The sequence below is a fragment of the Lepidochelys kempii genome, chromosome 7 (assembly GCF_965140285.1).
Source record: "Lepidochelys kempii isolate rLepKem1 chromosome 7, rLepKem1.hap1, whole genome shotgun sequence".
Classification (NCBI taxonomy): domain Eukaryota; kingdom Metazoa; phylum Chordata; order Testudines; family Cheloniidae; genus Lepidochelys; species Lepidochelys kempii.
In genome coordinates, this window is record NC_136386.1 from 17,231,016 (window position 1) to 17,254,410 (window position 23,395).

Sequence of the window (23,395 nt, forward strand, 5' to 3'; positions counted from 1 at the left end):
GAGAGTTAATTCTAGATTTACACTAGTGTAACTGAAACCAGAATCTGACCTTCACATGCTGAATAAAATGTAAAATAAAATAAAATAAAATAAATAAAGCTATACTTGCAGAGTATGCCCAAAATCAGAGCAGTAAGAGCTTTTGCAAGATCCTGAGCGTCCTCAGCTGCTACTGATTTCATGGTAGTTGATGCCCATTGGTAGAGAAGAGCTCTCAGTAATTTGCTGGATCAGATTCTATGTTAGTGGCTGTTATTTGCAAACTCAATAGAAGGTTTTTCAGAATGTTAATAAATTACTAAAGCCTACTTAAGTGTTACTCTTCTCTTTCTGTTGCATCTCACAAAGCATGATGCTTTGTTGCCTAGACGTTTAGCCCATCTCAAGAAGCATGATTATACTTAACACCTCCTCTTTAAGTGCTACTACATATTTCCCAATCATTTTATTTGTAATAGTGTCTCATGTGTTATGTCTCCTAGCTCTACATACAAACTACCACACTTACAATATCCATGAACTTAAGTGCTTCAGTGGCCCTGGGGATGCTTTACATGCCGAAAGTGTACATCATCATCTTCCATCCTGAACTAAATGTCCAGAAACGGAAACGCAGCTTCAAGGCCGTAGTGACGGCAGCGACCATGTCATCACGGCTTTCGCACAAAGCAAGTGACAGGCCCAATGGGGAAGCAAAAACAGAACTTTGTGAAAATGTAGACCCAAACAGTAAGTATTTCTAAACCTATTACTTGGCTATTTGTGTGTTCTGGGAATGTGTTGACCAATATTCTATTTTTAGATCCTTCATATAATCTGATCTCCTCAATTAAAGTTTTTATGTAATACATTTCTTTTAATATCTCCATGGATGTCCTTTTTATGACATTCGCTCTTTTCTTCCCACCTTTTGATGCTTGCCTACTAGGAAAAACTCTTCAGACTATGCTTGATAGCTGGGAGCAACTCCTCCTCCTCCTTCTCCTCCTCTGGGAACATTGCTCTAAGAACAGTAGCCTTTTAGAGTATTGACCCCACCACTGTGCAATAATACATGCCCCGATGTAATGAGATCTAAGTTCCATCCCAATTCCTGCAGCTATAATGTCCAGTCTGAACTGTGGAGGCAGGACTCAAACCATAGTATTCAGGAGCAGTGGGTTGTCTTAATCCTTTCTGTGTTTATGTGCTTGGGCTGTGGTTATTTACTTATAACGTGCATAACCAAATACTTGTACACACACAAAGAAACCTCTGTTAAACGCCCTGAGAGCATTCCCATCTAATGGTTTGATCCATCTCCCTGTAAGAAAGATATATCTCACTGAAGTTCATTTGAGTCTTTCCACTGATTTTGGAGGAATCTGGACAGAAAGGATGTTTCCAGTTTCTTTAATTTCCTTAATGTGGATGTCATGGTATAGTGTAGCACAAAATCACATACTGAGGCCATCACATTTTATTTGCATTTGTATTTGAACCTGCATGGAATTCAGGAAGGGAGATAGCTGCACAGCATACTGTAAAGGTTTAGACACATCTGCAATTTTGGGTAAACCAGATCAGAATGTGAAGAAATGCCCTTGCTTTGCTCAGATTCAGTTCATCCATTTGCTGCTGAAACCCCTGCCGCTTTCTGTCAGTTAAAGGATGGCCTGAATAGCTGCCCTGAAGTAGAAACTCCACTGCCAAAGCAAAGTGGAAATGGCTAGCAAACACCGCATTTCCCCTGGGTGGTTGTATCATACAGCTGTACAAAATGTGTTCTAACTGAACTGAGAAACCAGAATTTTTTCTTCAAAAGGGATGGGCACCCTTATTAAGGATTGGTAGTAGAGTCACAGTCATTAAAGGAAACAATCCTGATCAATCAGGGCCAATATTCTGCCATTCTTACTCAGGCTGAATAGAACCTTACTCATGAGGATTGCTATAGAAGTCAACAGGATAGGATTACTTGAAGAGTAAGGAGCTACCCTGCATGAATTAAGGAGGCAGAATATTACCCTAAATTAAATTCCTATTATTCAGTACAGTAAATCTGTCTATTTCATCATATAAAATCCCTCCCCTCCAAAATTATCCCTGTCCTTTAAATCCACTCACTGCTGTGATTTCTGTGCTGCTAAGGTCCAGTCACACAATGTTCTGAGCACCTTCAGCTTCCACTGATTTTAACACCTAACACAGCCAAGCCTGAGATGAGCTAAATTGGCCTTTTGAATGAGGAATGGGAGAAGAGAGGGAAGGAGGAACAATAACAACAAAAGCATAGGAAGAAGGAATCTACTAAGATGAAATATAGCTAGGGAAGGGAATGAGAAAATGAGTGTGTAATTGAGTGGCATTTTCACAGATTACTATTTTCGTGGAGCTGATGGGAATATTTTTTTTCATGGAAAATTTTGACTTTTCAGTAAAAAATCAAAAGCTGAAAAAACAAAAATTGTCAGTCAAATGCTTTTGGTTTAAAGTGGAAAAATTCAATCGGGAAATACTGCCTTGGTGACTCATGGGATTCACATCTGAGGTGCCTCGTGACTTTGTTTTCCTCCATGGGTCAAGATCCTTGAGTGGACTACATAAGAGCAGCCATACTGGGTCAAACCGATAGTCCATCTAGCCCAGTATTGTGTACCTGACAGTGGCCAAAACCAGATGCTTTAGAGGCAATGAACAGAATTGAGTGATTTGTCCCCTGTCAGTTAGAAGTATAGGGACACAAGGAGAATGGGGTTGCATCCTTGACCATTGTGGCTGATTGCCATTGATGTCCTCCATAAACTTATCCATTCTTTTTTGAACCCAGTTATACTTTTGGCCTTCCCAACAACAAAGGGCAATGAGTTCCACAGGTTGGTTCTGTGTTGTGTGAAGAAGTACTTTCTTTTGTTTGTTTTAAACCTGTTGCCTATTAATTTCATCAGATGACCCCTTGTGTTACCTGAAGGGGTAAATGGCACTTCCCTATTCAGTTTCTCTACACCATTCATGATTTTATAGACCTCCATCATATCCATTTTAGTCATCTTTTATAAGATGAACAGTTTCAGACTTTTTAATTTCCTCTTATAGAAGCTGTTCCATAACTCTACTGATGTTTTGTTGTCATCCTCTGAACCTTTTACAATTCTAATACATATTTTTGAGATGGGACAACCAGAACTGCAAACAGTACTCAAGGTGTGGGTGTACCAGGCATTTATATATATTATTTGTCTTATTATCTATCCCTTCCCTAATGGATCCTAATATTCTGTTAGCTTTTTTGCCTGCTGCTTCACATTGAGTGGTTGTTTTCAGAGAACTACCCACAATGACTCCAAGATCTTTTTATTGAGTTGTAACAGCTAATTTAGACTCCGTCATTTTGTAGATATTGTTGGGATTATTTTTTTCCAATGTGCATTACTATGCACTTATCAACATTGAATTTGTCGCCCAGTCACCCAGTTTAGTGAGATCACTTCGTAAGTCTTTGCAGTCAGTTTTGAACTTAACTGTCTGGATTAATTTTGTATTATCTGCAAATTTTGTCACTTCACTGTTCCTCCACCTTTTCTAGATCTTTTGTGAATAAGTTGAACAGCACAGATCCCAAGAGAGATCACTGGGGGAGCCCACTATTTATCTTTTCTGAAAACTGACCATTTATTTCTACTGTTTGTTTCCTATCTTTTAACCATTTCCATGAGAGGACCTACCTTCTTATCCCATGACTGCTTACTTTTCTTAAGAGCCTTTGGTAAGGGATCTTGTCAAAGAATTTCTGAAAGTCCCAGTACACTAAATCAACTGGATCATCCTTTTCCACATGCTTGTTGACTCTCACAGAGAATTCAAATAGATTGGTGAGGCATGATTTCCCTTTAGAAAAACCACATTGACTCTTCTCCAACCTATCATATTTATTTATCTAGGTGTGTTATCATTCTGCTGTTTGCTATAGTTTCAACCAATTTGCCTGGTACTGAAATTAGGCTTACCAGTCTGTAATTACCAGGATTACCTCTGGAGCCTTTTTTAAGAATAGGCATTACATTAGCTACCCTCCAATCATCTGGTATAGGAGCTGATTTAAGGTTACATACCACATTAAGTAATTCTGCAATTTCATATTTGAGTTCCTTCAGAATTCTTGATGACTTATTCCTGTTTAATTAATCGGTTCATTCCAAAAACACCCCTGTTGACACCTCCATCTGGAATAGTTCCTCAGAATTGCCACCTAAAAAGAATGGCTCTGGTGTGCGGATCTCCCCCATATCTGCTGTGAAGACCAATGCAAGAATTTGTTTAGTTTCTCTACAAAGGCCTTGTCTTCCTTGAGTGCTCCTTCAGCACCTCAATCTTCCACTGGCACCACTTCCTGTTTGGCAAGCTTCCTGCTTCTGATGTACTTAATTATTTTGTTGTTACTTTCTGTATCTTTAGCTAGTTGTTCTTCAGATTCTTTCTTGGCCTACCTTTTTATACTTTTACAGTTGACTTGCCAGAGTTTATGCTCCTTTCTATTTTCCTCACTAGGATATGACTTCCAATTTTTAAAGGATACCTTTTTTACTCTGCTGTTTAGCCATGGTAGCATTATTTTGGGGCCCTTAGTATTTTATTTAATTATTTACTGGTTTGTTTATTTATTTAGCATTTTAGTTAATATACTTTGAGCCATATTATAGTGTTTTTAAATAGTCGCCATGCAGTTTGCAGTCATTTCAGCCTTGTGATTTTTCCTTTTAAATTCCATTTAATAAGTTTACTTGTCTTTATGTAGTTCCCCTTTTTGAAGTTAAATCCTACTGTGGTAAGTTTCTTTGGCATTTTTCCCCTGAAAGGATGTTAAATTTAATTTATATTATGGTCGTGATTACCTAGTGCTTCAGCTGTATTCACCTGTATGACCAGATTCTGTATTCCATTTAGGATTACATGAAGAATTGCCTCTCCTCTTGTGGGTTCCAAGACAAACTCCTCCAAGGCACTCTAGTTCACCCATCTTACTATTTAGACTTCTAGTAGTTGCGTATAAGCACTTGTACATTTTCATAGAATCATAGAATATCAGGGTTGGAAGGGACCTCAGGAGGTCATCTAGTCCAACCCCCTGCTCAAAGCAGGACCAATCCCCAATTAAATCATCCCAGCCAGGGCTTTGTCAAGCCTGACCTTAAAAACTTCTAAGGAAGGAGATTCTACCACCTCCCTAGGTAACGCATTCCAGTGTTTCACCACCCTCCTAGTGAAAAAGTTTTTCCTAATATCCAACCTAAACCTCCCCTACTGCAACTTGAGACCATTACTCCTTGTCCTGTCCTCTTCTACCACTGAGAATAGTCTAGAACCATCCTCTCTGGAACCACCTCTCAGGTAGTTGAAAGCAGCTATCAAACCCCCCCTCATTCTTCATTTTGTCAATATTCAGTGCTCTCTTTCATGTTACATTTAATTGCTCCTCACTAGCTCTTACCAGTATTTTACCAACTTCTTTCCTATCGTCTTTATTAGGAGATAGAGTTCTCCCTTTAATAAATTCATCCCTAAGGGATGTCTCTGCCAGAACCATGTGCTCATCTGCACTTGTCGACTTTCCCCCAACCCTTACTTTAAAAAATCCTCTAACTTTTTAATTTTACATGCCAGCTGTCTGGTGCCATTTTGGTTTAAGTGGGGCCCATCTCTCCTGTTCCTAAAAAGGTACCCAGTTCTGAATAAACCTAAAACCCTCTTCCCTACAGCATCCATGATCTGTTTTGTCTTTGTGGCCCTGTGCATGGAACTGGAAGCATTTCAGAGAATACTACTATGGAGGTCCTGGGATTTACATCTCCTATGATGCACCTTGATGGCATTTCTTAATTGACCCTTTTGCAGTTGATGCATATTTAGTTTTGAATTTTGTGTAATTAAAATTTTCAATGAAAAGGAGACTTTTTCATGAAAAATGTTGTCTAGTTTAGAATCCAATTTTCCTTAGAAAGCCTGTTTTGGTTTTTTTTGCCATTCCTATGTTGTAGGCTTGGATTTCCAAAAGCACCTAACAGAGTTAGGTGTCCAAATCTCATAAAAATCAACGAGGTTTAGGCACCTAACTCTGTCAATCTCCTTTGAAAATCCCATCCTCAAGGACCAATTTTTGATCTCTTTTATACTACTTTTTAAAACTAGAGTACATTGTTACTGAGAGCAGAATCTTACAAAGGGTAATACAATTAATAATAATTAATAATAATTCTAACTCACATATGCAGGGAGAATGGTTTTTTGTATTCTCCTTCATATGCATATCATATTCCTAAATATCTACGTACATTTCTCATGTTGTCTTATCAGGAGCAGTATGACTACATACTGTGTTAACCTTTCTGCAAATACCATATTGTGTAATTTTACATGATTAACAAGCTGAAATTTTCTTTGAAGTATATATATATATGTATATGTGTGTGTATGTGTACATACACATGCAATACTATTCTATGTTAATACCATAGATATTCTTCATTTATAGAACACGTGCACTCATGACAATTGTTAGAAAATCTAATCTAACAAGCTAGACAGCTCATGTGCTTAAGATGTTTTAGTACCATGACCCTGCAACATTAATGTTAATGAGAGCCTTGCCATTGACTTCAATGAGTGTAGGCTCAAACTCATAGGACATATTCTGTGAACTTCTAGATTGGATAATTTTGGTGAAAAATGTTGAAATTTCACTTTTCAATGTCCAAATATTTTAAAAGAAATATTGGTAGAATTCTTGCAATGGTTTTGTTGTTTCAGACAGCTATAACAGATGAGGACTGTTTCATTTTTAAAAAAGCATTTCAAAGAAATGTTGAAAAAATTCCAATATCAAAAAGACACTGAAAAGCTTGTGGAAAATTTTTACCAGTGTTTCAGTAATAACATGTTTTTTCTAGCACCGATGGAACAAACATTTGATGAAATTTCAGAATTTTGAAATTTGAAAAATATACAAGAACAATGGTCCTCCTCCTCCATTTTTCAAACAACTATCAGCTGGTCATTTTTTTTTTAATTTCTAAATGTTGATTTTCCCCCCCTAAAATTATTGTAAGTGTTCTTCCGTCCCCCCTCCCCCTTTTCTGTGTGACCCATTTAATATTTTTATAGTGAGTAGACTACAGCTAATTGTCATCAGTGGAGGAAACTGAGGGGGTTGGAACAAAAGCAGTGGATGTCCCCTCTGAGTTCTGAACTGTTGTGAGATAACACAAAGATGATTAAACATAGATTGTCATTTCCCGGTTTCCATCATTACACAGTATGTTACATCTGAAGGCAAAAATGGAAAGAGGGTTGAAGGATGAGGAGGAGCACATATAGTCAGTATTAGAAAGTGCTGCCTTAGGGTACAGATCTAATTTTCACATCAAAAGTTTTTATTTGTTTCAAGTGAGTAAGCACAGTTTTATTTACAAGTTTGATTTTTAAAGGCATTTCCTGGTAACTCTATTGCTTTGAAATTTGTTCAAGCATTTTATGGTGAGGGTGCCATTATATTTTGGGGAGGGGGAATGTTGAACGTTTTATACTGAGAGTAATTCTGTGCTGAACCACCAGCATGAGATTCATGTACCTCCAAACATTGGGGTGACTGATGACTGAACCCAAGTAAACCAGATGTTGGTTGCCAAGGCTATTTAGCTGCCAAACGCTTAGGATCAAAAAGAAAATTACTTTACCAAATGAAAGAAAGAAAGAAAGAAAGAAAGAAAGAAAGAAAGAAAGAAAGAAAGAAAGAAAGAAAGAAAGAAAGAAAGAATATCTTTTACTAAACCTCTATGTGTACTGCTGGCATTTAATCTAAAGAAAAAGAAAAGAAATTATGCAGTGAACCAGAAATGTTTCATGTAAAGCATTGACACCAGTATATTTGTAAGCACAAAGGTTTTTTTAGCTTTATTGGCATTCTGTAAGGGCTTGATCCTGCATGGGGCTGAGCATCCCCAACTTCCATGAGACTTGAAGGTGCTCAAAGCTGTGTAGAGAAGCACTTAGCAGGACTGAGCCTAAATGGGGAAGTTTAAAAGTGAGTGCAAAGAGTAGAACTGCAATCATGGAGGAAGAAAAACAACCCAAGATGCAGGGGCAATGATTTTATGTCCCACCCAGTAGGGGAAATTAGGAGTGTTACTGACCTTGGGTTGGGATATGAGAGGAGTGGGAAATGTCACAAGCTGTGCTCGCCTGATCTCAATTGAAACAGGTTTCATGATCAATGGAATGCTTTGAGACCAAGCTTTTCAAACTTTAATAATCTCATTTTTAACAATTCTGATAATCATTACATCTGGTATGTGCATGCTTTTACTCATTTAACAACTTTGTTCTGCTATTACATGTTTGCATTAAAAATGTTCTCCAGCAGCTTAAGACGAGCAGAAATTGGTGCACAGCAGCTTTCTTCTTTAAACAAGTTCATTCTTCTCTCGTGCGTTTCTTTGGTTGAATTTCACACTATTTGAAAAGACGCTCTTCATCATGTCTTAAATTGAGTGAATAGAGAATTCCCATTCTGCCTTATCCATCATGTATTTGTGTTTCCGCTGCAAGAGTAGAAGGTCAAACTTGGACAAAAATAAAAATCTCCAACCCATACTTAGCTTACGGTGAGGATTATGTATAATTACTGCTTACACTTAGCCACTTACATGAATGTATGGCTTTTGCAAAATACAGCAACAAGAAAACAAGATCTCAGTGGTTTGGTAATGAGAGAATTGTCTCTCTAACAAGCTAGACATAGTATACCTTACAGACAGGCCATTTGCTTTTCAAGCATTCTAGCGTTTAAGAATCCTTGAGTAGCAAAGTATTCTGCATGTTTCCATTGGTGTGACTGCAAAACTGCCTCCTTTTTTAGGATTTTCCAGTGTTCCCTTCACAGAGCAATTTTCATGGTGAAAAAGTGCACCTACAAGATAAGTAAAAGAACTAGACTAATGATATTTACTCAAACTGTCATAGCTGACTCCTGAATCAACAATTCTAAATTGGGTGGAGAATGTTAACTAACCTGGCAATGTGATTCCAGTGTGTAGCTATGAGGAGAACAGCTGGCTTTCTTATCTTGTCCTTGCCAACTGAAGTTTGTTCTATGTGACTTTTTGTTGTTTCAAAACCCTCTCAAGCGTACAGTACATAGTGTCCCCATGATCTGGAACTCCTGAGACCAGTGTTTTGGCAAGTTGTTTTCTTTGCAGGAGCAGACCAAGGATTTTTTGTGACTGATGAAATCAATAGATTGCCCTGCAATTGCAGATGCCACCCTCTGACACGTTCAAGAAATTGGACCCACAGAAATATCTGTGGGCATTTTTTTTTCATTTTTGTGATTTCCCTACTTAGCTTTTGCTTTGTGATTGACAGTGGTCTTTCTCAGAGAGTAGTCTACTAACTTATGATAGTGGGTAGCAGAGGTGACAGATCAGTATGATATAAGCCAAACATAGTAGTAAGCAAAGTGAAGTAAAACAGAGGGTGAGAAAGAGTAGCTTGTTCAGTTAAGGTCCACTCACCTCGCTTGGAGATGAGGTACCTTAGCTTGTTGAGATGTGGCAAAAAGAATGGTGTCACCAACTATCTATGGCAGAACTTTCAATATGGCCTGGTTTTTAGAATTTTGAGCAACCACAACTCCTATTGAAATAAATGGGGGTTTCTGGTGCTCAGCACATCTATAAATCTGTCCAAAGTGACTTCTTCTCTTTCCCTTTGACTATGTGTTGAGTAGAAATTACTAGGCAATCAATGTAGCTTGCAGTTTTTACTGAGATGTAATTGGTGCCTTTTATAACTAAACAAAATGTGATGTATTTGTTTTCTTTATAAAATAACTTTTTATAATATGTTATCCGAGATATGTGGCTCTCCGGTTAGTGCAGTGTAAGCAGATCAAAAATGAAAGCCCCACTCTGACATGCTTCTCTATCTCCGAAATGCAAGATAATAAGAATACAACTTTGTCAAGCCTCATTTTTGTGGGTGTTAAGAATGGATATTGGCTGCGTGGATTCCCATCAGCAAGCTGTGAGTGGTGTATATGAAATGAAAACATCCCATGTCTCAGAGAGAATTATAGACACTGCTGCACAAATGCCACTTTGCTGTGCTGTTTTGTTTTTGTTTCTTCATTTGTGTTGAATCCTAACATCACTGACACAACGTTGCCTGTTACGTCTTTCTGAGAAAAACCTTAAATGGCTGTTGGTGTTGCTGGGAAACCTCAGAGCGATTGCATGGATGAGGGTAGCTGAATTCTGAGAGAAAGGGGAACTAAACAAAGCTTTTCCAGGGCTGGTGCAGATGGGAAGTATCCAATCAGTCCCTCTCATATGTAGTAGGCAGCTGCTCCTATGTTCAGAGGTACCTGAACTTTTGTGAACTGGTTTGTTTATTTTTAATCCACAGCAAATTGTTTATACTGCAAGCTTTTCACTCTTACTGTTCTAATCCCAGATCTTCAATCGAATAAATTTTATGATCTCAGTGACAGGACAAAGCAAAATGATTCTATTGTGAACATATTGTACATATCAATATATTTACTTTTCCTGTAGACTGCATACCACCAGTAAGAAAGAGTGTACAAAAATCTGTTACTTGGTACACTATTCCACCTACAGTATAGCTTTTGCCTGCTTTCCAAGAAGGTAAGAAATAATCTAGCTTTTTTACTTTATTATATGTTTATTTTATATTAATATCAAAAAGAAAAGAATATTAGAACTGTGCACTGGTATCGTTGTGTTGGAACAAGAATCTACCCTAAACGTTGTTCATATTTCAACTAGCAAGAAGGAAAGACTATAAAAAAATAGAAATGTTGGGCCAAAACTTGAGATGATGTAAATTGGTATAGCTCGAGAGCTAGGTGGTGATGTTATTATTGAACTTGGTGGAGCTACATCAGTTTAAACCTGATGAGGATCTAGCCCATTCACTAGAAATTAAATCTGAATAAAAAGTTAGCAAAAGTTACTTACAGCAATCATGTCTAAGAACTGGCAAGATGATTTCTGAATCATTTCTAGAAATCTCCCATAGGTTGGCTGGGAGCATAAAAGTAATATAGCACTCTTATGTGGTCAGTTTTCTAATGGTGTTAAAATAAACAGATTTACAAGCATTTTTGTAGGGTAGAGAATCACAGTGGAATGATGTCTATTCTGGAATAGGGGTTTCTGACCAAGTTTTGAGGGTTGATTTTACTGAGTGTTATTACTACACACTTTGTGGACAGGTGAATTAATTTTGTGTTCGTGGACTTATCAAGGAGGACGTGCTGTGTTCCAGAGGAATTTGGGTAATAAGAGTCCATCTGATAATTTTGTGAAAAGCAATAATGTTAATAAACATTTTTTATTTCTGAAATTGTGTGTGTGTTGGTGTTGTGTTTTGGCCTTTTCTTTCTGATTTTGCCCATATATGAAAAACATAGTCGTTGTTATGGTGTTACTCATATTATGTGCTGGAAAATAAATCTGTGTAGCTTTTTCGTGGAGCTACAGGGTCATGAAAGTTCCAGTCAGCTGAGCCAGAATACCTGCGACTTTACAATTGCAGGCCTAGGAATGGTTAACAGGGGTATTACTTGAATCATGTCTATATTGTCAAAGGGAAAGATCAGAGATAAAGGGTCAGAATCTTTGTTGGAATAAATCAGCGTAGCAACATTGAAAATAAGTTTGGATTCAGTGAGACTTCTGAACATTCTAATTGGTCCTTATTTCATTTGAATCCGTTCATGTAATCCTAACTTAAAGCAGAAAGATTTATTATATATATGAAGATCATAAAGGCACAGAGATAAGAAAGGAGCATAATCACTGGGGTCAAAAATAACTAGTATGGAGAGGACATGCAAGATATTATTTCAGGTCAAATGAGGGGTAGCAGGTAACCACAGGAAGACCAAATTGCCAAGGAGGAAAATGAGAAAGGTAGAAATAAATAAATGAGGTTGGAGAGGTTGCCAGCCTCGAAAGAAATAACTGTTTTTAATTGCCTCCATTTTTACATTTACATATTTACATAGTTACATATTTACAGATATAAGGATTTGGCACAACACACTCTCAAGCAGAATATTCCTTGTAATGCTCCTGGATATTGTGAAAACCACAGTTATCCTCATGCGTGGTAGGCATTAATTAGTTGATTCTTGTTCATTGCTTTCAACACGTCAAGGGGTATTGTCAAAACCATGCAAGAGATTCAGATGCTTGATTCCTATTAAAAATTAAAGGACTTCAAACCCCTTAGGCTGATTTGAAAATATCAGCCCTACAGTGCTACAGAAGTGCTAAGAAGGAGGAGGATGATGATCTGATCCTGAGGTTCTCTCTCAAACTGTAGAACTCTTCTGTTTCCATCCTTCTTCAACAAATATTTTCTTAACTTGTGCTGATTGTTTGTCTGGATGCTATAACCTTTTGGTTTGCTTTTCCAGAAAAGAACAGGAAAAAATCTGCATTCCCTCATGTGCTGTATTAAAAGCAAACACAATGTTATCAGAAGGGGGAGGGGGAGAAATCAACACTTATGAACAGATATTTGTTTTGCTTACTAACCAATCTGTGTTTACACGTAAGTATTGTATTACCCTATTACCTGACTATGTCAATTTCCCATAAATGGTGTATGGAAACATGTATTTATAAACCTTTTCAGTTGGTTCCCGGGAGTGACAACAATATTTCTTTACTTTTAAAATGGATAAAAACACAAAAAACTCTATATAGTATCTAGGGAAGGGTAGTTAAAGTTGTGTCTTGCCTGAGTGATGTGAAGAAATAATGAGAGTGAGAGGGTGGGTGAGGTAATAGCTTTTATAGGACCAACATCTGTTGATGAGCTAGATAAGCTTTCAAGCACCAAAGAGCTCGTCTTCAGACACCTGAAGAAGACCTCTGAGTAGCTCAAAGGAGGGTAAGGGGAAGACGCATCTTTACTTTCTAAACTCTAGCCTCTGGAGTCAACAGGGGGTCAGTATCCAGTGTTATATTACCCTCCCTTGAGGGTTAGGAAGGGCTTCTTTTTAGGTATTGGGGAGATCATTTATAGTGGAAGCATTATTTCTTCTCTCTCCTCAGTCTGAAAGGTCCTCCTGTGGACTAAGGTGGTATGTTCCTTCCAAACACCCCCTCTCGTAGTCAAGAAAGGGAAGCAATGAGTGAAAATGTATGGTTGTGTGAAAAGCGGGTGTTGCCTGCTAGCAGCTGGCAATGGGAAAATGTCAGTTCATTTCAGAACAAGAACCTCAGATGAGCTAATTTTCAAACTAAATGGATTCAGCATTAGGCAAATTGTGTTTACTTATTCCTACCATAAAGACTTTTGCATTTTTCCTTGGTGAATATTTACAGGAATACAAATTAAGCCTATTGTGCGTGCCTTGTAAATTTTGGACATGTACTGACATCACAAGGACTTTAGTTTCTATAATTTTTATGCAAGCAGCTGTTTCACTCCTTCATAGCAATGCAGTTTGCCCTAGATTTTAAATAAAACATTTATTTGCAGCAAGGATGTACCTGCAGTCCTTTGGCATTTCACGTTCCTTCAGCAGAGGTGATTGTGAAAAACACTGCAACTCATTAATACTCCTTAATCATTTGAGTCTGTTTTCCAGTGAATTATGACATCTTGCTGAACAGATGCTAGGCAGATATAAATCAGAATAGCTCCACTGTCTTTTCTGGAGCTATGCCAATTTACACCAGCTGAGGTTCTGGCCGCATATCTTCAAACACCAGTGATCTTTTTCATCTGGGCTAGGTTTTGCAGCTTTCAGTTGTAAGAAGTTAAGAACAAAAAGATTTGAGGCTATCACCCACCAAAAATATTGTGTGAACCAGAAACTGCAACTGGAACCTTCCAGAAGAACCCTGTTCTTGATGTTCCTCTTAGAGTCAGTTTAGAGTAAGCTTGTTTTGTGCGCTGCTTTAGGCTAAAAGCAGGTTTGCAGTACTAACTGAATTAATCTGAAAATGCCAATCATTGAATATCTCTGCAAGGGCAGCTTTGTTTCTTTAGAATTCCTAAAGAGCTGTGAGAGCAAGCTTTTATACAAAGCAGGATGATTAACACCAGCGAGACTATTCAACAGTTATAATAGTATTAGAAGTTACAATAGCTCAGCCTTAATCCAAGGCAGGGTCTCTAACATTCTGTGACTGGGGTATAGTATTCTCCTTCAGGCAGATTTTCAGTTGCTTTAAAAGTAATTTTTTGCTAAAGAACAAATCTATATGCATAGAAGTTTCTATGGTGATTGCTAAGCACTGAAATCATTTGTAATGTATGTGCAACAACAGGCTGGTAGAAATTGTTCCATACTATGGTCATAGCTTTTTTAGAATATATTTACACAGTTATTTAAAATTATGCACAATAAGATGATGCTCTTGTGATGTTTACTACAAAGTGGAATTAATCCAATGTGTCCTTTCCTGAAGAGTAAAATTGTTTATGAGTTGCGTGCTATATACCATAATAACAATCATCTTCTTGCCTTTTCTTCTTTCTGGGGGATGTTCTGTACACCCTTAACTCCCAGCCAAGTCACCCGACAGGGGACACCTTTCAGGAGCACTCAGCACTTCACAAGATCAGGCCACAAGTAATGTGTTAAAGCAATTTATGTGTTCTGGAGCTCATTGTATCTCAGGCTATTTGGAACAGAATAATGACACCCTAATGTAGCCTGAATTCAAACCCCATTTTCACTTTGTAACAAGTTAGTTTCATCTTCAGAAATAGTGCTCAATTTCTAACCTCTCCTGAATGATCTTCTGTTCAGCACAGACTGATGAGAGATGATAATAGGCAGTCAAAACTGAGACATAAAGAGGTTTTGACAAGCCTCCACTGCATCTATTTGTATTTTAAAATTGATGGCTGAAAAACTAAACCTTTAACATGGATACCTGCTAATGATGTTAACATGGTCACATTTTAAATTTTTTAGATCTATATGCATGTAAGTAAATCTCAGGTATGGAACCCTTCAAGTATACTTTAAGGTAACACTAATCCCTGATATTTATTTTCTCATATCCCAATTTCTCAACTTGGAAATACAGGTATTAACATGATAAACTCACAAATGTTCTCCATTAATCATTTAACAACTCTTTTTAAAATAAATTAATTGAAATAAATGAATGTTTTTATTTGCTGTACAACATTGATGCTCCCATTTCCACATATTTGTCAAATCTTTCAGCTTTATTCTTTATCAAAGTCATAATACCAAGAAGAGTTGCTACTAGACTGTAAGCTCTTTGGGCCGGGATGGTGTACTGCACGGTATTTGTACAGGGCATAGCACAGTGGGGCCCTGTTCTCAGTTGGTCCCTAGACATCTCTGTAATAAATATGATTAATAATATGTCACAATAAATATAAAAGAAAATGATGGATTCATTTTAGATCTAAAGCTCAAGTTTTTTAACTCTAATCACTAGAACTGAGTGAATAATTTTTAGTGAATAATTTATTCACCTAGTTATGCAATAGATTCTGAGAACCTTACTTAATATTTTACTCCACAAATAGTCCCACTGAGACTGGCATAGTAAAGTACAATTCAATATGATTTACAAGTGGCAGGATCTTTCCTTACGTATCTTATTCTTATGTAAATTTTCCACAAACTGTTTGCGAATTTTTATTCAGATGTATTTGTTATAGGAGAATATTTGCAACATAATTTGTATGCATAATTCTTGGCTGGTACAGTACTTTGGGAGTATTAACTGCATGAAGTTCAGCACTGGGGCTTTGTTGATTGGCTTTGTTTGGACATGGAGATCACATGACTTGGATGGGGCTATCCCTCAGAATCAGGATTCTGTCTGGAGCAAATACTCATGTTTACAAATTAATAATTCATTTTCCTTAATATTTCCTGATATTTGCTTAAAAATCACCATTTCCATGAATATTCCTAACACTAAACTTGATCTATAAAATATTCATTGAAAGCATACACACCATGCATGAACAGAAGACCATGAACTTTCTGATTTGAGTAAATATCAGTGGTATTTTTTCAACTCTGTTGTTGAGGTTCCCCCCCAACTCTGAACTCTGGGGTACACATGTGGGGACCCGCATGAAAGACCCTGTAAGCTTATATTCTACCAGTTAGATTAAAACATCTCTAAGGCACTAATTCCTTAGATTGATATTGCTGCCACCACCAAGTGATTTACACAGAATATTTAGGGAAGGGTCACTTGGAATCCCTATCCCCTCGAAATATCCCCACAAACCCATTCACCCTCTTTCCTGGGGAGGCTTGAGAATAAGAATACCAACCAGTTGCCTTAGCAATGTGAGCACAGACCAGACCATTTGTCTTCAGGACACTGAAATCAATCAGGTTCTTAAAAGAACTTTATTTAAAAAGAACAGAGTGAAAGAATCACACCTGCAAAATCAGGATGGAAGGTAACTTTACAGGGTAATAAAAAGATTTAAAACACAGAGGATTCCCCTCTGGGTTCAGCTTCACAGTTACTACCTCTGTAGCATAGGAAAATTCACAAGCCAAAACAAAAGATAACCTACCGCATTTCCTTGCCCTACTCACAGTTTCTGTGGTTTTAGATGGATTATTCCAGGTATATTTTTCAAGAGATATTGTACCTGCTTGGCTTCTCCCTCCATCCGAACAACAAACAGAACAACAAACACGTCCTTTCCCACCCCAGATTTGAAAGTATTTTCTTTACTCATTGGTCCTTCTGGTCAGGTGCCAACTAGGTTATTTGAACTGCTTAACTCTTTACAGGTAAGGCAATCCAGTACAGCTGCCAAGCATACATAAATGTTGCTACCCTTCCCCCTCTATTCATGACATCTGTTGATGACCAGAAACGTAATCTTCCAAAGTGCTGAATCCTTCAAGTCCCACTGTTTTCAGTGAAGCTGAAGACATTCAGCATCTTGTAGGACATGGTATCAGGGTTAGACACTAGCTAATAACATCCATGTATAGTAGGTTGGCTTTAAAACTTATTTTCGGCTATATTATTTTGCTTAACTTAAGCATTTTCCCAGTGTTTCTTAGCTGACACTTCAGCTGCTATTGCCCGTTGCTTCACATATAGTGTGAGGACTAAGAAATAAATGGGAAACCTATCAGGAATATATTTTCATTGCGGAGTCTTTCACACCACACATGCATTACCAAATGGTTACATCAGATTAATGGATGCAGAGCAGGTGGTAAAAAGAAACGGCTGACATAATAGCAACACATTACATGCTTATGGTGTAGTTATAACTAGAAATGGCCCTGAGCTACAAGGTTGGGATTGGGATCCAGACATCATAAAGTCTGGGCTTCTCTTTTTGTTATGATGCCACAAGGTTAGCCTATCAACGTTGTGATCTCCATCATCATGTGTGCTGCACCATATGCAAGAGGCCAAAAATGTCTTCTTATCACAGTGAATATAGTAAATTTGTGTAAGTCAGTGCAAAAGGATGCTATTTTGCAGTCCCTTGGTGTGGTGTCTTAGGGTCTTGCACTTTAGGTGTACACAGCCCATGAATAGTCACTTAAGGGACCAAGGGAAAAAGGAATCTATTCATGTAAAATCCATGAATCCACCTCATGTATGTTTGAAAATGAAAAAAAAAATGTTTAGTTTAAAGTTGCTTCCTTATTCTCTTCTCCATGCACACCAATGTCTCAACAGTGCAAGACTGACACCCAAAGGAGTGGTGTGTTTATCTGGTGATAACTGTTAGCAGAGTGGTATTGGAGATGATCCTGGTGACCAGCAACGGAGACTGCAAATTCAAGACAAGACGGGACAAGATAATTTATGGATGCAGTGCAGCTAACTTACTATTAGATCTATTAGCAGTAAGCACCTATGAATCAGGATAAATCAAGCACAGATCATCACAGCCACTTGTACCATTTTGCTGGTGACCCAGCAACAATCTTCAGATAGAAGGTTTATTCATGCCAGGCATCCGCTTACCAGATGCCAGTGTGGTATAGATATTGAATATTCAACCCCCATCCCCATTTCATGTTGGTGACTATGCGGGTCACGTGAGGTTGACCTACTCTGTTGCTCTTGTCCTTTGCTTGCTTTTATGAACCTTCAGGTCCCTGTTCATTCTATCTTTTTCCTGGTGCATTTCTCTATTTTCTGGTGCATTGCTCCTTGCCCCCTCCAACTGGACCAAATATTGGCATGGTTTGTACATCTTGATTCTGTTGTGTGGTGGAAAAATTATTTCCTGATTTCAGCACATTTTAGCCTTGATCTTGCAAGCCCTTGAATAGTGTCAGCAGGGAGCACAGAACTGATGCGCTCCAGTACAGGTCTGAAGAGAGACTATGTATAGACATAAGTATCTCTTTCTCTCTCTAGCAAGCTATTTACATGGACCCAATAACCACAGTACCCTTCTGTTTTACTGTTCATATTCTTTCTCTCTCACACACTCAACTCTGCATGCTCAGTCTCTAATTTGCTCATGTTACCTGTCTTAAATATATGGCAAATTCACTAAAGCCTCTGTGAATATCTTTTAATTCATCAAAGCCCAGGTGTTTCAGATACTTTTCCAGGGTAAAACTGCTTCTTTAATCTTTAGATACATCCATATGCTTCCCCTTTATTACCTATTGTTGCACAATCCTAAATGGTATGATTAATAAATCCTGCTGCAGTTTGTTTTTAAGAGAGAAGAATTTGGAAAGGCTTCTTTTGTTTCCTGTTTCATCACTACAGCACTAAAGCTAAAGATGGTTCAATAGAGCATAGATAAAGATTAGTTAAACTGTATTAATGCAACAGATAACATCATTTATATTCATAAAGTTTAAAAATCTTTGTTTTATACTTACTGTTTTTTTTCTCAGTCAAACTGAAATGTAAACTTTTTTTCCCCCCTGTCCCTGTTTAGGATAGTTTTGGAAAGATAGTGCTCAGTTTTGCAGTTAGTATATGCCATTCCATGGACCTCAGATGCATTTTTAATTTTAGATTCCCTTTGAATTGTAGATAACAATCTCCCTTTTATTATGAACTCCATGTATATTTTTCTTGAGCTTTTTCTCAAGTACTAGCTAATAAGTATGAAGTTCACTTTATATCTTTGACCTGTTTCAGAGGCATCTCTAACTTGCATAAATTGATTGAGAGATGCAAATAGGTCTCTTCTATGCGTAATTTATCTGATGACACTTGTACTTTTGTAAACTTCAGATGGAAGCTTGACTCATGTAAGTGTTTGTTAAATAATTATTTATGCTATAGTGTATGTTCTGAGAGTTATAGCCCATCTCCATTTGATGAGATTGAGGATGTCAAGCAGTAGTTAATTTTGCTATATTTACAGTATAAGAGTTAGTACTTTGGAATTTCCTCTTTGGGCCTTGGTTCACACACATTTTTGTGCCAATATAACTGTGTTGATTATGGCTTTGATTATTTTACGAAAATAGTTATACTGATACAATCCCGTGTGTGTGTGTAGTTATAAACGTGCCTTATACTGATGTAGCTTATTCCCTTTCCTGTATGAGACTAAGCTATAATGGTATAAGCACGTTTAGAGTGGTATGAATGCATCTACTTGTACCCCTTGAACTATATCGGTAGTTTTGTTTGTGAACATAAAGAGGGAGAACTAAGATAGTGCAACATTCAGGCTTTATTCTTTCCTTCATATACATTGGGTTCTCTCAACATGTACTTCCTACAAGTTCCTATATACAGTCATACCATTCTTCCCCCTACTGGGAAGCTATTCAACATAATACAGTTACAGGTGTACACTAGTGGGTAAACAAGCCTTAAAAGGAAGGCTATAAGGAGAGATAAAATGCATTTGGGGCAATACATTGGAAAAGAAAACCTAGTGATTTGTGAACTTCAACAGGTTGTGTAGTCTATTTGACGTGTGTGTGTGTATTAATTACTTACATTTTTTTAGGTTTCCTCTCTTCAGCCATCTTTTCCATACCCCATTTGCCAATAGTACAACCTTTAGCAGGTCAGTTAAAAGGGGAACAACTTCTCATGAGTGGGCTGGAGAGATAGTATATGCATTGATCTGAAGCAAGTGAGTCATCAGTTATTGCTGTTCTTGATGTAATATCATTAATTGTAGCTCAATCAAAACTAAATTCTCACTAGGATTTGGATTGTATTATTACTGACAATGCCTGGGACAACTATAAGTAGAAGAGGCAGCTCCCTCTTTCTTGTATCCAATTGCTCCTCCCATCTACATCTCAGTAAAGCGTTGAGGCAACAGAGTAATCACTGTCTATGCCAATTGAACAGTTGATTAAGCCAGGCTTCCAGGTTTATCATTTAAAAACAACAAAAGTCTGGAGTTTTGTTCCAAGTATTTAATTCCTCTTTTCCACATTTCAGTTGCATTTGCACATTGTTTGCATTTTAATTGTCTCTGGTTGATCAAGGTCTTAGTACCTTGAGTCATTGTTTTCCTTCAGGTTTTATGCATCCATGACAACATCCTCTTGCCCAGTAGCCTAGTTACAGTCAAACATCCCATCTTTTTCTAATCATCTGAGCGTTATCAAGTGATTTTTGCAGTAACTCTTCTGAGTACCACAATTTGGTTCTTTCTTACAAGATCTCTAAGTTTGAAAGACAGCACATCACTACTTTATTTACTTTTAGAATATGTATATCAAGTAACCACAGAGTAATGTATGTGATTAAAAATGCAATGTGTTATTTAAAGTTTGTTTATAAGATCCCTCATAAATAAGTCAGATGCAGTGATTGATGCTGTGTAAGTGCTGTAATAATGTCCACTCTCATTTTTACTACAGGAATTTTGCTTGATATTTGATGGAAAGTGGTTTCATGTGGGATTTTCAAACTCACCTACCTAAGTTAGAAGCACAGATCCCACTGACTTTTAATGGGACTTGTCCTCCTAACGCTGTTGAGAGTATGCTGCCAGAGGAAGCAGGGCTAGACCTGAGTGGCACTGTGGCACTGTGTGCCGGGTCATGCCACCACTCACTCAAATTTGGCCTAGCTCCCCTGCCCCCACCCCCTGTTCATGATGGAGGGAGGTGGTCAGGCCAACCCTGAATGTGTGGCACTGCAACCTGGTGCTTGCCCTCCACTCTTCCCCTCCCCCACTTCTACCATAATCACCAAACCATCAGGAGGCTCGCCACATCTCCCCTCAAAAAAGTCCAATGCATCTCACTGGTTAAGAACCTCTGATCTAGGGTGGAGAAAGGGGGCGGCACACTGAAGTTTTGCCTAGGGCAGCAGATTGTCTTGAGCATCCTCTGCTCACATTGGATATCATGTGAATGTCACCTTAAATTGAGACCTGTGTTTTTCCAATGACTGTACTGTATACATTTTGTCTTCCCCCCTCCGTACTTTATTAACAAGTCATATTAAGCATGGATGGGATTCAGATTAACTATGTGATTTTTGATTATAGAAACAACTTAACTTTGTTTTCTCTGTGTCCATAATGAGAGAGTAAATATCACCAAGCCTCTAGAATTCACAAACCGTGGGCACAACCCAGATCCCACTGAAGTCTATGGTAAAATCCCCATCGATTTCAGTGTGTTGGGATTGGGCCTCTTTATATCTGAAAATAACTAGATTTGATAGATTGCATTCATCCATCTAAATAAATGAATGTTCCCAAATTTACTCCCCTGCCCCAAATCCCTCCCATCATTCATGTCTGTTAGTTGGCTTAGGTGCTTCCTGTGTGCTTGCTTGCTTGAAGATTATAGTGTAGTCTCTTTTGGGGGCTTAGTGCTGAGCCAGGCTAGACTGAAAGATTTCTAACAAAGCTCTAATCTGCTATCCTTTGATCTCTAGCCCCTTTAGGATTCCTTGACAATGGGGTGGGGCTAACTCCGGGAGAAGAGGAGTTTAAAAAGCCAGTTCCAAAGTGACCAGAGGAACTAGAGAACAGGGAAAGTTTATGAGTGAGTCCAGAAATGGAGTATGAGAGGCTGATACACCTAACAAACATACTTTAAACTTAGGCTAATAACCACCCCCACTCTCCCCCCAAAAAGCTTTGCAAGTGTAAAAATAATGCAGGCAGAAGTCCAGCAGCAGAGTGAGAGCTATCCAGCTTATTGCACTGTGTGCAGCTTGTATAACTAATTGCCTTTTGGGCAGGTAGCTTATGTGTGCAAGCAGCTCATGGCCCTCAAAAACACAGTATGGGCTCCTGAGAGCAGAGTAGCTGAACTGCAGGAGATAAGGGAAACAGAGAGGTACATAGAGGAGACTTAAGGGACACCAAAGTGGTTCCACGCCGAGTGTGGTGCTCTCTGTGCTATTAAGGAGGATGAAAGTATTGGGGGGCAGGGGAAAATCAAGCTGGAGCAGAAGGAAACAATCCCATAGTTGGCACCCTCCTTTCATATAATGTCATTGTATCCTCTTGCACTAATGTCGCCCCCCCCCCAAATCAGGTCCAAGTAGAGCCAGGTAATAGTTATGGGATATTTGATTATTAGACATAAGAAATATAGACAGTTGGCTTTGTGATGACCAGGAGAAACCCCATGGTAAATTGCCTGCCAGGTGTGAAGGCTGTAGATCTCTTGAGACATCTAGACAGACTTTTGTGCAGTGCTGTGGAGTTGCTGGCAATCATGGTACCTGTACTTACCAATGACATAGAGAAAGGTAGGAGAGAGGTCCCAGAGGCCAAATTTTTGGCTGCTATATAAGAAATTAAAGTCAAGAGTCTCCGTGGTAGCATTCTCTGAAATGCTTCTAGTTCCACGCACAGGACCAAAAAGAAACAACTGCAGGGTCTCCATGAATGGATGAGACAATGGTGTAGGGAGGAGGGTTTAAGATTTATTAGGAACTGGCTAATAAATAGGGTAGTTAAACATCAATTAAAAGGAACATTGCAAACTTCATGGTGACTATAGAAAACCACCAGAATAGAAGCCCAAACTAAATGTATACCCCAAGCAAAAAAATACACAGTAAGATAACCAAAATAAATAAATAGATAAATAATTAAAGGCCACCAGGGCAAAACAGAAGAGTAAAGAGGTGGTTAGAGGCAAAAAGGTATCTTTTAAAAATTGGAAAACTAGCAAGGAGCATAAACTCTGACAAGTTAACTGTAAAAGTATAAAAACGTAGGCCAAGAAAGAATTTGAAGAGCAACTAGCTAAAGACTGAAAAAGTAACGGCAAATCAATTAAGTACATCAACAGCACAAAGCTTGCCAAACAGTCAGTGGGGCCACTGGAAGATCAAGGTGCTTAAGGAGCACTCAAGGAAGACAAGGCCTTTGCAGATAACTAAATGGATTCTTTGCATCTGTCTTCACAGCA

At 38.1% G+C, this 23,395-nt stretch overlaps 1 protein-coding gene across 6 annotated transcripts in view; it reads left to right on the top strand.

Moving 5' to 3' along the window:
- The window catches only part of GRM7 (glutamate metabotropic receptor 7), a 538,026-nt gene that overhangs the window by 476,328 nt on the left and 38,303 nt on the right, over positions 1 to 23,395 (top strand). For 4 of the 6 annotated variants that reach the window (XM_073351194.2, XM_078853574.1, XM_073351197.2 and 1 more), the window contains 2 exons: positions 483 to 729; positions 10,587 to 10,679. In XM_073351194.2, coding sequence (XP_073207295.1) covers positions 483 to 729; positions 10,587 to 10,657 — 318 coding nt within the window. In that variant the 3' untranslated portion in view covers positions 10,658 to 10,679. Of the gene's footprint in view, positions 1 to 482; positions 730 to 10,586; positions 10,680 to 11,269; positions 11,345 to 23,395 lie in introns of those variants that run through there. The other 2 variants (XM_078853572.1, XM_078853573.1) reach the window with 2 other exon arrangements.